The 16,236-nt window shown below is 52.8% G+C and overlaps 1 protein-coding gene across 4 annotated transcripts in view; it reads right to left on the reverse strand.

Annotated features, from left to right (window-relative positions):
* The window catches only part of LOC140393834 (mitogen-activated protein kinase 13-like), a 106,769-nt gene that overhangs the window by 37,130 nt on the left and 53,403 nt on the right, over positions 1 to 16,236 (reverse strand). For all 4 annotated transcript variants that reach the window (XM_072480342.1, XM_072480345.1, XM_072480343.1 and 1 more), the window contains 3 exons: positions 6,459 to 6,506; positions 6,084 to 6,198; positions 1,241 to 1,312 (listed from right to left, as the gene is read on the reverse strand). In XM_072480342.1, the coding sequence (XP_072336443.1) occupies positions 1,241 to 1,312; positions 6,084 to 6,198; positions 6,459 to 6,506 (235 nt within the window). The remainder of the gene's footprint in view (positions 1 to 1,240; positions 1,313 to 6,083; positions 6,199 to 6,458; positions 6,507 to 16,236) is intronic.

A 16,236-nucleotide genomic window follows, 5' to 3' on the forward strand; every position in this document is an offset into this window, starting at 1 on the left:
GCATAATTTCTTCACATCAACTCAACAGCTGTAGTATAACTGTATGTTAAGTGGTCACTCTTCATTTGGCAAAGAGTGAAAGGCTGCTTAACTGAAGGAGATTATACTGCCAATCCAAGCTGTCCCGATCAGACAATTCAGCAGGAATCAATGGACAGAAATATACCTGAGGAATGCTGACAATTTGTTCCTTCCTGACCCAGGGAAATTGATGTAAAGTATTGCACCCTTATCGTAATGTAAAACCGCCATAGTCCCAGATGACCATAGGCTGCTATCCCCTTTGAGGGGGAGAGTTGATTGGCGGTGATTGAACCTGAGGATCACCACACCTCTTACGAGAGGCAAGTTGAGAAGGTGGGCCTTCATGAATAACCTGAGCCAGTACGAGAATTGCATCTGTGCTGATAGCCTCGTTCTGCATCACATATCAGCTGTCCAGCCAACTGAGTTCAACTGACCCACTCCTTCATAATATACCTGGCTGGGACCATTTAAATCAGCATAGACCAGGGGCGGGATTCTCCATAGCCCGATGCCGAAATCGTGATTGGCGATTGGGCGGAGAATGGATTCCGACACCGTATTCGGGGCCGGCGCCTGTTTGATGCCAGTCCGCCATGCTCTGCCCCCTCCAAACTGCTGTCATTGTGATGTGCACTGCGCGCTGTTTCAACGGCATGTCATCGGTCAGCCCACACACAATGCTCTGCCCCGATGGGCCACGTTCCCAACGGCGCAGGACACGTGTGTTCCCGTATGTGCTGGAACACGACGTGCGGGCTGCGGACTGTGTCCAGCGCCATCACACTCGGCCAGGATCCATGCCGCTGGCTTCCGCTACGGCTGGGGGGACTGTGGAGTGTGGCCAGAGGGTGGGCTGTGGGGTCCCAGTTGGCTGGTTGGGTTCGCGCATGGCCGACGCGTTGTATGGCGCGACTGGTGCAGGTCGTCAGCTGTGCGCATGCCCGCCCCGGTAGCCGGCCATTCTCTGGCCGTTTTCGGCACGGTACACGGGAGTTTCAATCGTCGCTGGTGCTAGCCCCTCACCAGTACCGGAATCTGTGAGTGTTTCAAGCCAATTTTCCATTCGTGAAAGACCAAACATGCTCCGCTGGCGTCAGCACTTAGTGTCCCAAATGGAGAATCCAGCCCCAGATATTTGAATCTGCTACCTTTTAAATCTGTATAGCTTACACTAGGTACATGAGTTGCATCACCAATGCTGGATAAAGGATACAGTCTTTTCCTTTGAACAGTATCTTGCCAGTGATCATTTCAGCAAAAATACAGCCAACAGACCAAATATCAACTGAAATTGAAAACAAAAAAGGGGTTATCTACATTACTTACAAAATAAACAAAATATTGCACTGTATTATGGACCATATGTTACATCCTGTTACTTCAACCAAAGTTAATGAAGTATATATAATAGTACATATACAAGTATATATAGCTGTTGGGGCTAAAGGGATATGGGGGAAGGCGGGATCAGGATATTGAACTTAATGATCAGCCATGATCATAATGAATGGCAGAGCAGGCCCAAAGGGAAAATAGCCTTCTCCTGCTTCTATTTTTTATGTTTCTATGTTTCTGTATATAATCCAATATAAATCTGGGCCCAAATCCTCTGGTCCCCAGTTCGTCGGAGACTGGAGGGACGACAGAGATGCACATTGGGTTCTATGGAAGTCCTGATACATGGACCCACGTGGCAATTGCCTGGTTCAACTTCCAAAAATCAATTCTCCAGCTCCTTGGACCCTCTGCAAATGTCGATCTGTGAGATAGAGTCGGAGATTTCGGATAGTTACCTGTATAATTACCCAGGCAATGTTAGACTGATTAAAACCTAGTCTAACATCTGGGTAACTACACAACCGACCCCTGAATCACTCGCACTGATCCCAACTCCCCGACCACCCAGCCACCTCCCTGACAACACAACCCCACCCCGAAGCCCAAGCCAGTCCCCCCCCAACCACACTTCCAGACCTGACCCCACTAACCTTCAACCACCTGACTACCCCTGCCTCCCACCCACCCTACCATTTGAACCATTCCATTCACTAACGTTAACACTGGACCTTTAAGCCTACCATACAGCAACTAGTGCCATAGAATGAGGGTGTGTCCTGTCTTTCCACTGGCCCCCCAGTCCTCCCGAATCTACTCCGCTTTGAGGGAGCTCTCTGAAGATGCTGCGCTATGCATTTCTGAAAAAGCCAGGCACAGAAGATCCTAGAAGAAATGTGAGCAGCGTTGAGTTGGGGGACATTTTGAGGGAAGCACCAATCCGACGATGATTGCTGCTCCTCGGAAGATCTGTGCCTACATATACTTTTTAATAACACTCCTATAGACTGTATATGCAATAAAGGATAACAACAATTTCTTGTTTAATTGCAGAAATTGAAATTTATCAACTAAGCTGTGGTTAAGCAACAATATAGATCCAGCTAAGCTGTGATGTATGTCCACACTAAGGAAATAAGCTTCCTTCAGTGGCAGATTTTCCTCAGGGAGCCTTTAGTATTTATTCACAGTGGGCTACAGGCACCATTCGTGCCATTTATGGACGAGCTACCTCTGGAGCTTTTGAGACAAATTCCACAGGAGTCGACCCACCACCACCTTGTCAGGGGAACTTGGGATGGGGAAGTTAAAGCTGCGTTGCTAGGGTCACAACCAGCCAGAATGTTGTTTTTTGAAACAAACAGCAGGATGCTGTGCAGGGTACTGCAGCATATCAGAAATGTGTTACTTATTGGTTTTATCTGTCTGTCAGCCATATAAATTAATATTTTAAAAAGTGGCATCCATATCCAACAGAATTTAGTTGGATGTCCATGATTTGGACAATGGATCTGCCACAAGCACTCGCGGCAGCCATTTGTTACTGGTTCTATAAGTCTGCATTACATTACTGTCTCAGACCCTAATGACTGCAAAGAATGCAATCCAAGAATCAAACAGGATATGGAACAAAATAGCTGAGGGGACAAAAGGATGCATCAAATGAAGACAGATGACATTACATCTGGATTATAACTGGTAATATTGCCAATGCTGATCACTGAATAATGACAGAGATACCAGCAACTGAGGATTTTAAGGCATCGAGGGCCATAAATGCAACATAATTTTGCTTACCGTGTGTATCACTGAGTCACTGAATCTTAATGTTATGGCTTATGGCTCATAAAACATTTTTGTTTTTAAAATATTTTTATTCTCCATTTTCACAATTTCTTCAGAATTTACACCCCACCAACAAACAGTAAACGGTAACAAATACAATGTCACACCCCTTATCAACAACGATCCCATCCACCCACCACCCCCCAAATAACGGCCCGCCTGACAATATAAGCATCAAATAAAACAAATCCTCCCAAATGTGGGAAAAGAAAGGAAAAAAGAAAAAGGAATCAGGAATCGCCTATGGTCACCAATGACATATACAATCCCCCCCCCCCCCCACAAACCCACCCCCCTAATATTCAATGGCATACAATCCCCGAAAGAGTACATGCACCAACACGCAGTGAAAAACTAAAGTTACATGAGGCTACATCGGTACACGACCGTTTCTCAATTCTGCCACAGTCCTTCTGCCTTCGCAAACTCCTCCGCTGCTTCCACCGTGCCAAAATAAAAGTCCTTGGATTTGTAGGTCACCCTCAACTTAGCTGAACCTTGCTAATGTACAGTGCCTTCTTCACCCAGCTGAAGGCAACCCACCTCCTCGCCAGCTCCACTGTAAAGTCTTGGCACATACGTATACCAGCTCCAGCCCACTGCACCTCTCGCTTCAGTTTTGCCCAGCACAGGACTTTCTCCTTCACGCTATACCTACGGAAACACACAGTTTCTACTCTTGGCGGCTCACCCGCCTTTGGTATAGGCCTCCACGACCGATGAGCCCGATCCAGTTCATATCGGGAGGGATCGTCCACCTCCCCCAATAGCTTCGCCAACAACGTGGCAAAATACTCCGTCGGCCTCGGGCCTTCCACCCCTTCGGGCAGACCCACAATCCTCAGATTCTGTCGCCTGGATCTGTTTTCCAGGTCTTCCATTTTGGCTTGCTAACCCTTGTTGGTCTCTATCACCCTCCGCGACTCCTTCCCCATCGAGGTGAGTTGATCACTGTGCTGCGATAATGCCTCTTCCACTTCCTTCAGTGTCTCACCTTGCTTCCGCACCTCCGCCGCTGCGCGCGATACCGCCGCCTTCACCGGGGCAATCGCCTCCTCCACCAGCACTTTCAATACCGCCCCCATCTCCTTCTTCATCGCTTCCATGTGTTTTGTGAACTGTTTTTCAAGTTCCACAGCCATCACCGTGGTCATTTCTTCTGCTGTGAACGATGCGGCCTCCCCTGGTTCTCCAGCCTCCGTTTTCCTTACAGTTCCTGCGCTGACTTTTTCACTCACCTGCGGACTTCCGTTAACCCCCTTTATCACGGCTGTCTTTCTCCCAGATTTGGATATTTCTCCTCCCTCTGCCTTCGTACAGCCTTTTTGACTGAAGGCACAGTTAAGGGTCCAGGGAACGCGTGTTGGGGCTGAATGACCTCACCCTTCTGCGACGCCCCCTTTTCACGCTGCTCACCAGCCCACGTGTCAAAAATAGAAAAGCGAATTACTGCGGATGCTGGAATCTGAAACAAAAACGGAAAATGCTGGGGGGAGGGGGGCATCTCCTCATGTCATGCTCGATCTTTCGGCCGTGCCGCTTCCTTTGTTGTGACTTTTATTATATCAAGAAAGCTCCGACTTTGTTGCAGAAACTTTTTTTTTGGAGGGGAAACCAGAAAGGTGTGGTGGTGGCTAAATCCATAAAACATTTTTATTACTAGGACACACAACTCGCATCCCCCCACACCCCCTCACAAATCTAACCTTCTGTTCACTAGGTTAGTTACATTTTGCAAGTAAATTCTGTTCACAACCAGCAGCTAATTCAATTTCAAATAATTTTAATAGCATTACAGAACGCCATATGTACCTTAATAAAAAAATCTATATTTTTTGAATTGCAGAAATAAAACTCATCATTTTATAATAATAAATTCTACCAATGCAAGAAATCTGTCAACAGAACGGTTTCTGCTTTTCAGTGCTGAGGTCCCAGGTTCGATCCCAGGCCCGGGTCACTGTCCGTGTGGAATTTGCACATTCTCCCCATGTTTGCGAGAGTTTTACCCCCACAACCCAAAGATGTGAAGGTTAGGTGGGTTGGCCACGCTAAATTGCGCTTTAATTGAAAAAAATGAACCGGGTACTCTTCAGTTTTAAAAAAACAAAAAAAAAACAGAAGGGTTTCACACCTAAACTATTACACAGTCTTTCGTTCATAGACTTTACTATTCCAGCATACGCCAGGCTGGCATTCCACATTTTTCACAAAACTCTGCTGCCCATAACCTACCAAAGCAAGCCCTGTTTGTTCTTGACCACTCTGTTCGCTAACCTACATTGGCTCCAGATGAAGCAACGCCTCGATTTGAAAATTTCAGGCTTGTTTTCAAATCCCTCCATGGCCTTTCTCCTCCCCGTCCCTGCAATCCCCTCCAGCCCAACAATCCTTCGAGATAACTGCGCTCTTCTAATTCTGGCCTCTTGAGAATTCTTGATTTTAAGCACTTCACGATTGGTGTTTTCTGCTGCCAAGGCCCTAAGGCCTGGAACTGCCTCCCCAGATGCCACCCCTCTCTTTTTGTTTCTTTAATATTCTCCTTAAAACATATCTCTTTGTCCATATTTTTGCTCACATTCCCTAACATCGTTTTACGTGGCTTGGTGTCGAATTTTGTTTGTAACAGTCCTGTGAAGCGCCTCGAGATGTTTAATATATTACAGGTGCTATTTGAATATAAGCTGTTGTAGTATTTTGTGTTTGCAGGTGTTGACTGATCTGCTGTGTATTTCCAGCATTTAGTTCTCACCTTATTTAGTTATAGCAATGTATTTTAAACATTTATACAAAATAAACTTTACACGTGCCACGGCGGAACTACTTTGAATCGGGGAATAAATTATTTTTTGCAATTAAGCATTAAGGGGACTCACCAGACTGAGCGTAGTGCCTCCAGTTCAGGATGATCTCAGGTGCACGGTACCACCGTGTGACCACATACCCCGTCATCTCCGAATCCGTGTGTCTAGCAAGGCCGAAGTCAATGATCTACACAGTGTCAGAAAAATATGCAGATCCAATTTGAAACATTTCTTTCTGGGTAATTCAAGGTCTTTTTTTTAAATAATGGAAAAATATAAATGAAGCCAATAGATCTCTGTACTCTTCTATCAGTCTACAACCATATTACATTATTCAGTTAAACTAACTGAAATTTAAAGTTACCAAATGGAGAAAATTCCACTTGAAACTTCTGGATATTAGACAAAGCAACATACATTTACAACCAGTCAAAAAAAATCAATTACCTTCAAACCACAGTCTTTATTTATAGCCAAATTACCAGGTTTCAAATCCTAAAAGCAAAATAAAGTGTAACATAATTTTAAAAGTCTTTCAGTGCAATAACAAATATTTCAGGCGCGATTCAGCCACCCTGTTGTGCCGCTTACCAGGCAAAAGAAAAGGACGGTTTAGAGTTCATCACCAAGCAGGGAGTTGTTGAGGACAGAACTCTTGTTTGAAGAAATAGTGGTGAGTAAAAACCAAGGAATCACCAGAGGGTACCCTTGCTACTGGAAGTCCATTTAATTATGCTCAGAAGATTGAGTGAAAGGTGAACACTGGAAAATTCACCCTGGTGGGGCAGTGATCAGAGATCTGACTAAAACTGGGAGGAGCTTGGGATTTTTAAATTACAAATGTTTGGAATTATTTTAATTAAAAAAAAATTTAGAGTACCCGATTCATTTTTTCCAATTAAGGGGCAATTTAGTGTGGCCAATCCACCTATCCTGCACATCTTTGGGCTGTGGGGGCGGAACCCACGCAAACACGGGGAGAATGTGCAAACTCCACACGGACAGTGGCCCAGAGCCGGGATCGAACCTGGGACCTCGGCACCTTGAGGCAAAGGGCTAACCCACTGTGCCACCGTGCTGCCCAAATGTTTGGAATTATGATATTACGGACTTTAATGGACAACTATTTTTAAAGGACAACTATTTTTAAATGAACATTTCTGTTTTCAAACCTTCACATTGCATTTTGAAGCTTTTTTAAAAATGCAAGTACGGACAGACTTCCAGTGTTTGTTCAAACCTTGCTAGACTTGTATCACTAGAGCTGTTATTAAAGAGTTGTTAAAAATGCAAAGCCCCTCCACCAATGCTCATTGATTTCTAAAAAGTTGTGAAAAGCCCTCTTACTTATTTTATTTTATTTTAAAATTTTTAAATAAATTTAGAGTAGCCAATTATTAGTTTTTCACTTAAGGGGCAATTTAGCGTGGCCAATCCACCTAGCCTGCGCATCTTTGGGTTGTGGGGGTGAAACCAACGCAGACAGGGGGGAGGAATGTGCAAACTCCACATGGACAGTGACCCAGGGCCGGGATTCGAAACCGGGTCCTCAGAGCCATAGTCCCAGTGCTAACCACTGTGCCAAGTGCCACCCCTAAAAGCCCTCTTACTTATGAGGGAACAGGAGCCAGGAAGGGACTGCACAGGACCTCAGCATAATTAACTTCTTTGCTTCATCAAAACTAACATAGCAATCAAGTTACAGTTTGGAACTACATAAAGTTTGTTTGAGAACAGCCACTTTCTGTGCAGAACCCTAGGAAGAGCTCTGAGAACTAACATGAGGGGATTCTTGGCTAAGGGAGGACAAAGAGGAAGGCATTAAGAAATCAACTGCTCTTCTGCTGAAAGAGTTCAAGAAAACTACAAGCGCTGTAACTGAAGAATTAGTAAGGAATAGGAAACCCTGGGCTGAATTCTCCGCCGTCGGGATTCTTCATTTTGCTGGCAGTCCGGGGGTATCCCGATGGCGTGGGGCTGCCCCACAATGGGAAACCCCATTGACCAGCCGGCGAAATGGAGAATCCCGCCCCATATCTCTCTCTTTCTCTCCCGCAACAACCTGCCGAACGGCTGAGTCCACCTGAAAAAAGGCAACCATTGACTGGTCGACTGCAGAAGCCACCGCAGCTGCGAAACCAAAAGTTTCAACCCCTTCACTTCAGAATAAAGGGACTTGAGCAACAATCCCACAATGCTAATTCAAAGAGACTGATTTGAAATCTCATCTTTAAGTATCTTTTTCCTTTCCCTGCATTTTAATCTTTGTATCTGAATTTTTAGTTCATAATTTTATCAATTTTACTTAAATAACTTGCAGCAGTAGTTTTGTAATAACTAACGTTTATCTTGTCTGCTGGATCATTTTAAAATTGTACCATTCAAATTAAAAGGGGGATAAATACACATACAAATTGTGCCAAAATATGAGATTAAATATTTGCTGTGTGCAAAATTATGTATAAACATAGCTAGGGTTCTTGGTTGTGTTAAAAAGTTAATAAGGAATACCTTTTCTTTAGCTTAGTGTATTAGCTGCCTGCCAGATAATGTTTAGTCATTGATTTTAGTTTGGTTAGTTGATTTTAGTTTGTTTGTTACAGTAAAGTCTTAAAACGTGAAATCCTATCATACAATTCTTTGGTTTGGTCTGGGAAATTCAATCCGCATTTAAAAGTATATCTGTCTTGTCAGGGATCAGAGTTTTACTTTTACTGTAGTTGCAAATCATGGTGCAGTCCAAATAATATTCCAGATTTTGCACTTTTTGTTAAATTCGAACTGACCATATTGACCTTTTATTTTCTGACATTGTGCACCTGTGTTCGCTGCAAGTGCCAAACGGCACAAAATCTCACGAAACTCAAAAAACAAGAATCTTGCCAGAGAAATCATGGGCGGGATTCTCCACCCCCACGCCGAAGTGGCCGCGCCGTCGTGAACGCCGTCGAGGTTCACGACGGCGCGGAACGGCCGGCGTCTGTGGAGGGAGGTGGCAGAGGCCGTCACCGCTGTGGCCCTGACACCACGGACAGGCACCCAGTGCCACAAGAAGGTGAACGACCTCGTCAGAGCAGCCAGGGTGAGCCTCCCCCCTGCCCGATATCCATATCCCCCTCCCCCATATCCCCCCTCCCCCATATCCCCCTCCCCCATATCCCCCTCCCCCATATCGCCCCTCCCCCATATCCTCCATATCCCCCCTCCCTCATACCCCCCATATCCCCCCTCCCCCATATCCCCCTCCCCCATATCCCCCCTCCCCATATCCCCCCTCCCCCGTATCCCCCCTCCCCCGTATCCCCCCTATCCCCCCCTCCCCCATATCCCCCCTCCCCATGTCCCCCCTCCCCCATATCCCCCATATCCCCCCTCCCCCATATCCGCCTTCCCCCATTTCCCCAAGTGAATCCAGCCCTAACCTTAACCTCTGCAATACACGCGCAACCGATGGCGTGCATTCATATACCTGTCTAACACTGTTGCCTTTTACCCCTGCCACCACCCCCCCCCCTCCCCCCGCCCCCCACAGGAGAAACGCGCACACAACAATAAGGAGCATGTGAGGACTGAAGGAGGCCCCGCTGATGAGAGGCCACTGACCGAACACGAGGAAATGGCCCTGGAACTGGCTGGCGGACCTGAGGACCGGGAGGTTGCTGATGCAGAGGTCGGGGGCGTACTAGTAAGTGAGCCACCGACAGCCCGCCCCCATATCCCCCCTCGCCTATATCACCCTCCCCCATATCACCTGTGTGTCTAACCATGCATGCTTCATTGTGTATCGCAGGAGCAAACGTCGAGGCACCCATCCCCGCAGATGCAGACCGCCCGCATGATGCCCCTCGGAGGCCACGGGAGACGGAGAGACCCGGACCCTCCGGCATGCGATGCCCGCAGGATGCCCCTCGCACACCACAGGAGACGGAGAGACCCAGACCCTCCGGCATGCGACGCCCGCAGGATGTCCCTTGGAGACCACTGGAGACAGAGAGACCTGGAGCAACAGGGAGACGACGCCCCCGTCTCGTGCAGGTGCGACGACGCAGGCGAGTGCCACCCAGCGACGAGAGGGGCAGCCACAGGCCCCCGTCACAGCTGAGCCAGGACACCACTCCCCAGGACACAACTCCCCAGGACACCACTACCCAGGACACCACTACCCAGGACACCCCTACCCGGGACAGCACTACCCAGGAAAACAAAATACCGGACAGTGACACAGAATGGATGGGTGGAGACGAACCCCCACCCCAAAGTGCCATGGACTCAGAGTGGGACGAAGAGCACGACACAACGCCACTGCTGTCACCAACACCCTCCACCATCGCAGAAACACTCACCTCGGTTGGGCACTTTAGTGATGAGGCGTCTGGTATCATAGAATTATCATAGAATCATAGAATTTACAGTGCAGAAGGAGGCCATTCGGCCCATCGAGTCTGCACCGGCTCTTGGAAAGAGCACCCTACCCAAGGTCAACACCGCCACCCTATCCCTAATAACCCAGTAACCCCACCCAACACTAAGGGCAATTTTGGACACTAAGGGAAATTTATCATGGCCAATCCACCTAACCTGCACATCTTTGGACTGTGGGAGGAAACCGGAGCACCCGGAGGAAACCCACGCACACACGGGGAGGATGTGCAGACTCCGCACAGACAGTGACCCAAGCCAGAATCGAACCTGGGACCCTGGAGCTGTGAAGCAATTGTGCTATCCACAAGGCTACCGTGCTGTCCCAAATTTCTCTCAAGGAAGGGCAATCATATTTTGCAAAGGTGCCCTCTATAATGCACTATACATGATTATACACTACCTGTAGGTGATATCCAAGTGTCTAGTTATGATCATGCTGCACTGCAAACAAGGCAGATTTGGAGTTGAAGTAGTTGGGAGTTTAGGCTTGGGAATTGGTTGCGTATTGGGTAAGATGGAGAAAAGAAGATCCTGCTTATTTTCAGCCATACTAAAACGAGATGCATCTATTTGCATTGAATGAATCAGTGTGACCATTCCTATCAACTCAATTTAAAATCAGACCAATTAATTGGAAACGATAAGTAGTTTTTCCGTGATGAAAACTACTTGCTATTAAGAGGGTATTGAAGAGTACACTCACTGGTGCGCACAACACAGCTGTCCCGGTACAGCAGGTGGAGGTAGGAGCAGCAGAGGGGCCGGGCGGTCGGAGGGCAGCCCAGCCCAAGCGAACATCTGCCGCCCAGATGGATCCCGGGTTCCTGGAGTTACCACACCCACCCATAGATCCGATGCAACCACCGAACTGGAGACAAGCGAAGAGGGTGACGGCCGGCTTGCGGCGGCTGCAGTCGCAGGTGGAGGAGTCCACCCGCGTCCAGGAGCTGGGAGTGGTGCCGGTCATGCGTGCCACCCAGGCCGACACCGCACGGGTGGCGCCGCGGTGGAGGCAATGGGTGCGACGGTGTCAGACATGGGGAGCGGTTTGCGAGGCCTGGGGCTTTCCGTGCAGGCGGCGCCTGTGGGCCAGGACATGGCTGCCCTCTCACAGGAGGCCATGAGCCAGCGCCAGCGGCAGATGGCAGAGGCACTCAACGCCATGGCCCAGTCTCAACAGTCCATAGCCCAGTCTCTGCAGGCCTTGGCCCAGTCTCAGCAGGCCATGGCCCAATCTCAGCAGGCTATCGCTGAGGGCATCGGCGCCATTGGCCATGTGCGAGCCGGCTTCGCACAGTCACAGACAGTGTTTGCCAATCCCCTGAGCTCCATGGCTGCAAACCTGCAGACCCCTGTCGATACCAGCACGGGCCTCCAGGACTGGCAGCGCCAGATGTCGGGGGGGCGTCGGATAGCCAGTCCGTTCGCATCCCCCACCCATGTAGAGGCCTGGGGGCCATCGGGCACCCCAAGGGAGGAGGAGGTGCTGTGGTCCGTCCCGGGTCCCCCTGTAGGGGAGGTCCCGGAACACCGCGACACCTCGGACTCCCCCCCCTTCCGTCCCAGGTGCATCTGGTGGGCAACGGGCAGGACAGGCTGGCAGCTCGCCATCCCAGTCACCCGGGCCGCAGCCTGGCCCATCTAGGCCAGGACGCCCCAGGAAACGGCCGCCAAAGGGATCCCGTGTCAGAGGGCAGGAATCACAGGAGTCCACCTCCAGTTCTGCTGTGCCGTCTGGGGAACCACGTGGACGTAGTCAAAGGGCCCGTAAGGCCAAACAATTAGACACTGAGTAAGTTGGCATGGGTGCAGGGCACAGATGAGTTTTAGGGGCTAGGGCACGTGCATGAACTCCTTTGGTTATTAAAGTCAATGTTACACCTACAGAAGCTGCCTTTGTGCTCTGTCCAAAGCGTGCGGGGGTGTCATGTACGTTGAGCGCAAGTGTGTGTGTGAGGGGTGGTCTTGCCTCAGCCCCAGGTGAGTCTGCCCCCTTCCCCCTGGGCCGCCATCAACATCCCCCCGGGCAGAGGACGGGACCGTGCGCTGCAGTGTCACAGCCGCATGCATGGATGGTCCGGGTGGATGGTGGTACTGTGGCCATGGGTCAGACATAGTCCAACGATGTGGAGCCAGGAGCTCATCGCAGGGCGGGTTGTCATCATCCTCCATGGCCTGCAATAGACACGCGTCCACCGGCAACTGTGTGAGCCCGGCCGTTGTGCCGCAGGTGGATCGGCAATGGGGGGGTGGTGTGCATGCGGGTGGGGTGGGTGGGGTTGGGGAGGGGGGTGAGGGTGCTGGGTGGGTGGATGGGTGGGGTGTGTGGGTGGTCGGCTGTTGCCATGGTGTGCGGTCTGCGGCCATACAACCCGATTGCCACGCCCATCTAGTCAGTGAAGCGGGCGGCTATCAGCCTGTCCCGTGCCCGCAAGCCCAGCCGGTAACGGTGGACAGCCACCCGCCCATGTCTAGCCCGTCTGGCCTGACCATTGCCCCCATCCCCCTCATCTGGGGAGGACTGCGCCTCTTCCTGCTGCTCCTCCACTCCGCCCTCCTCTGCCTGCGGCACATCGCCCCTCTGCTGGGCTATATTGTGCAGGACGCAGCACACCACAATGATGCGGCCGACCCTATTTGACCGATACTGGAGGGCGCCCCCAGAGAGGTCCAGGCACCTGAAACGCATCTTCAGCACGCCAAAGCACCTCTCTATCACTCCCCTTGTCGCTACATGGGCATCATTGTAGCGGTTCTCCGCCTCATTGCATGGCCTCATTATAGGCGTCATCAGCCACGATCGCAATGGGTAGCCCCTGTCGCCCAGCAACCAGCCCCTCAGCCGGGGATGGCGTCCCTCGTACATGCCGGGGGTGCATGACCGTGACAACATGTATGAGTCGTGTACACTGCCCGGGTACCGGGCGCAGACGTGCAGGATCATCATGCGGTGGTCACAGACCACCTGTATGTACATCGAATAGGTCCCCTTCCTATTGGTGAACACGGCCCTGTTATCTGCAGGTGGCCGCACGGCGACGTGCATCCCATCAATCGCGTCCTGGACCATGGGGAACCCGGCCACGGCAGAGAAGCCCACGGCCCGGGCATCTTGGCTGGCCCGGTCCACAGGGAAACGGATGTAGCAGTGCGCCATGGCATAAAGGGCGTCTGTCACTGCCCGGATGCACCGATGTCTGCGATATGCCGGACAGGTCCCCACTCGGTGCCTGGAATGACCCCATTGCATAAAAGTTCAGGGCTGACGGACACGGGGAGAGGGTGTCCCCCGCCGGTGCCACACGGTGACAGGTGTGCCAACAGGTGGCAGATGTGTGCCACGGTTTCCCGCCTCATCCGGAATCTCCTCCTGCATTCCCGGTCCGTGAGGTCCTGGTATGACTGCCGGGGCCGGTACACACGGGGCGCCCTTGGGTGCCTCCGTTGCCGTGGGGCCGCAACGTCCTCCTCCCCCTCCTCGTCCTGTCGGTCGGGTGTCCCTCCAGCCTGGGCGGCTGCCGCCTGCCCCTCTGCGGCAGCCTGCGCCGCCTCTCTGGCACGCTCCTCCTCCTCCTCATCCAGGGCAACATAGACATTAGCGGCTGCCGCCACGGCGGCCAAAATCGCTGGATGATCGGAAAACATGACGGCCTGGTGGGGGGGGGGGGGGCGACGACATGTCATCATTGCCCATACCCCCTCCTCCCCCCAGCCAGGTGGCATGGACCGCATGTGTCCAACTGTTGGAGGCTGGCACCTGGCCAGGTGGACCAACTCGCTTGCCCTCGCACCCCCCCTCCCCAGCACGGACCCCCCCCCCCCCCCCCCATCCCCCCTCCCCGGCACGGACCCCACCATCCCCCCTCCCCGGCACAGACCCCCCATCCTCCACCCCGGCACGGACCGCCCCATCCTCCTCCCCGGCACGGACCCCCCCCCCATTCCCACCTCCCCGGCACGGACCCCCCCATCCTCCTCCCCGGCACGGACCCCCCCACCCCCCTCCCCGGCACGGACCCCCCCCCCCATTCCCACCTCCCCGGCACGGACCCCCCCATCCTCCTCCCGGCACGGACCCCCCCTCCCCGGCACAGACCCCCCTTCCTCCTCCCGGCACGGACCCCCCCATCCTCCTCCCCGGCACGGACCCCCCCCCCCCCCAACACCCCCCTTCCTCCTCCCGGCACGGACCCCCCATCCTCCTCCCCGGCACGGACCCCACCATCCTCCTCCCCGGCACGGACCCCCCCCCCCCAACCCCCTCCCCGGCACGGACCCCCCATCCCCGGCACGGACCCCCCATCCTCCTCCCCGGCACGGACCCCCCCATCCTCCTCCCCGGCACGGACCCCGCCCCCCCCATCCTCCTCCCCGGCACGGACCCCCCCATCCCCCTTCCCCGGCACGGACCCCCCCATCCTCCTCCCCGGCACGGACCCCCCCATACTCCTCCCCGGCACGGACCCCCCCCCCCCCATCCCCCCTCCCCGGCACGGACCCCCCCCCATCCTCCTCCCCGGCACGGACTCCCCCATCCTCCCCCCCGGCACGGATCCGTCCATCCTCCTCCCCGGCACGGACCCCCCCCCATCCCCCCTCCCCGGCACGGACCCCATCCTCCTCCCCGGCACGGACCCCATCCTCCTCCCCGGCACGGACCCCCACATCCCCCCTCCCTGGCACGGACCCCATCCTCCTCCCCGGCACGGACCCCATCCTCCTCCCCGGCACTCACCCCCCCTCCCGGCACTCCCCCGGAGCCCAGCCCACTCTAACCACCCCCCCCCCCCCCCCCCCCCCCCCCCCGCCGCACACACACACACAAAACCCTACACACACCTCTCCCCCACACATTCAGACTGCGGCCACGCCATTGCCTCTCCAGCGCCCAACCCCCCAGGCCGTCACCCACCTCCACGCTGGTCGGCGTAAACCTTGAGCACAGGTTGACGCCGATTGAAAGGAGGTTTGATTTACGTCGACGTGAACGGTCATCACGTCGACGGGACTTTGGCCCATCTGGACGGGAGAATATCGGCAGGCCCAAAATCCATTGCCTTGCGCCCACCCGTGCCATTCTCCGAGGTCTGCGGCGCCATTGACGCCCCGCCGACTTTTCTCCCTTCGGAGACTTCGGCGGGCGGCGGGGGCGGAATTCACGGCGGCCAACGGCCATTCTCCGACCCGCTGGGGGGTCGGAGAATGACGCCCGAGATTCCCACCCAAGAAAGGTCGGAAATCTCATTTTAATAAATTATAAATATAAGTCAAGGGCCTCCCGGGTATCACACCCCCCTCCCCCGCCCCAATTTTGGAATTACTCTCTCGCCAGCGTGATGTTACGTCGATGAGGTTGACAACTGCTTTTGCAAAAGGTGAAGGGATCTCTGTACTAGGGGCTCCCTCTGGGGAGCTCCATTGGGGATGGGGTTCCCCTTATCCATGGGGCGGGGGGTGGGGGTTGCCCTTGTGTGTGTAGGGAAGGGTTCCCCTTATGGGTTGGGAGGTGGGAGAGGGGGTGTATTTAAAAAAAATTGTTGCCAGCTCTATTAGGCCCCACCCCACCGGCGTGACAGCACAGACCACACCGGGAGATTTGTTTTGGAACAGAAGTCTGTAAAACGTGGCGATAAAAGCCTGCTGTGCAGCCTGCGATCTGCTTTCTTGCCTCAGCCAGCACTCTGTGCAAATAGTGGAAAATTCTGCCCTATGTTACCGAGGCAGAAATTTCCCTGCGGGTGTCTGAACCCCCGATCCCACTCAAATGGGGGTTGGAAGCCCATACTGTGGGCTGGATGTTATG

The sequence above is a fragment of the Scyliorhinus torazame genome, chromosome 17, assembly GCF_047496885.1.
Source record: "Scyliorhinus torazame isolate Kashiwa2021f chromosome 17, sScyTor2.1, whole genome shotgun sequence".
Lineage (NCBI taxonomy): Eukaryota > Metazoa > Chordata > Chondrichthyes > Carcharhiniformes > Scyliorhinidae > Scyliorhinus > Scyliorhinus torazame.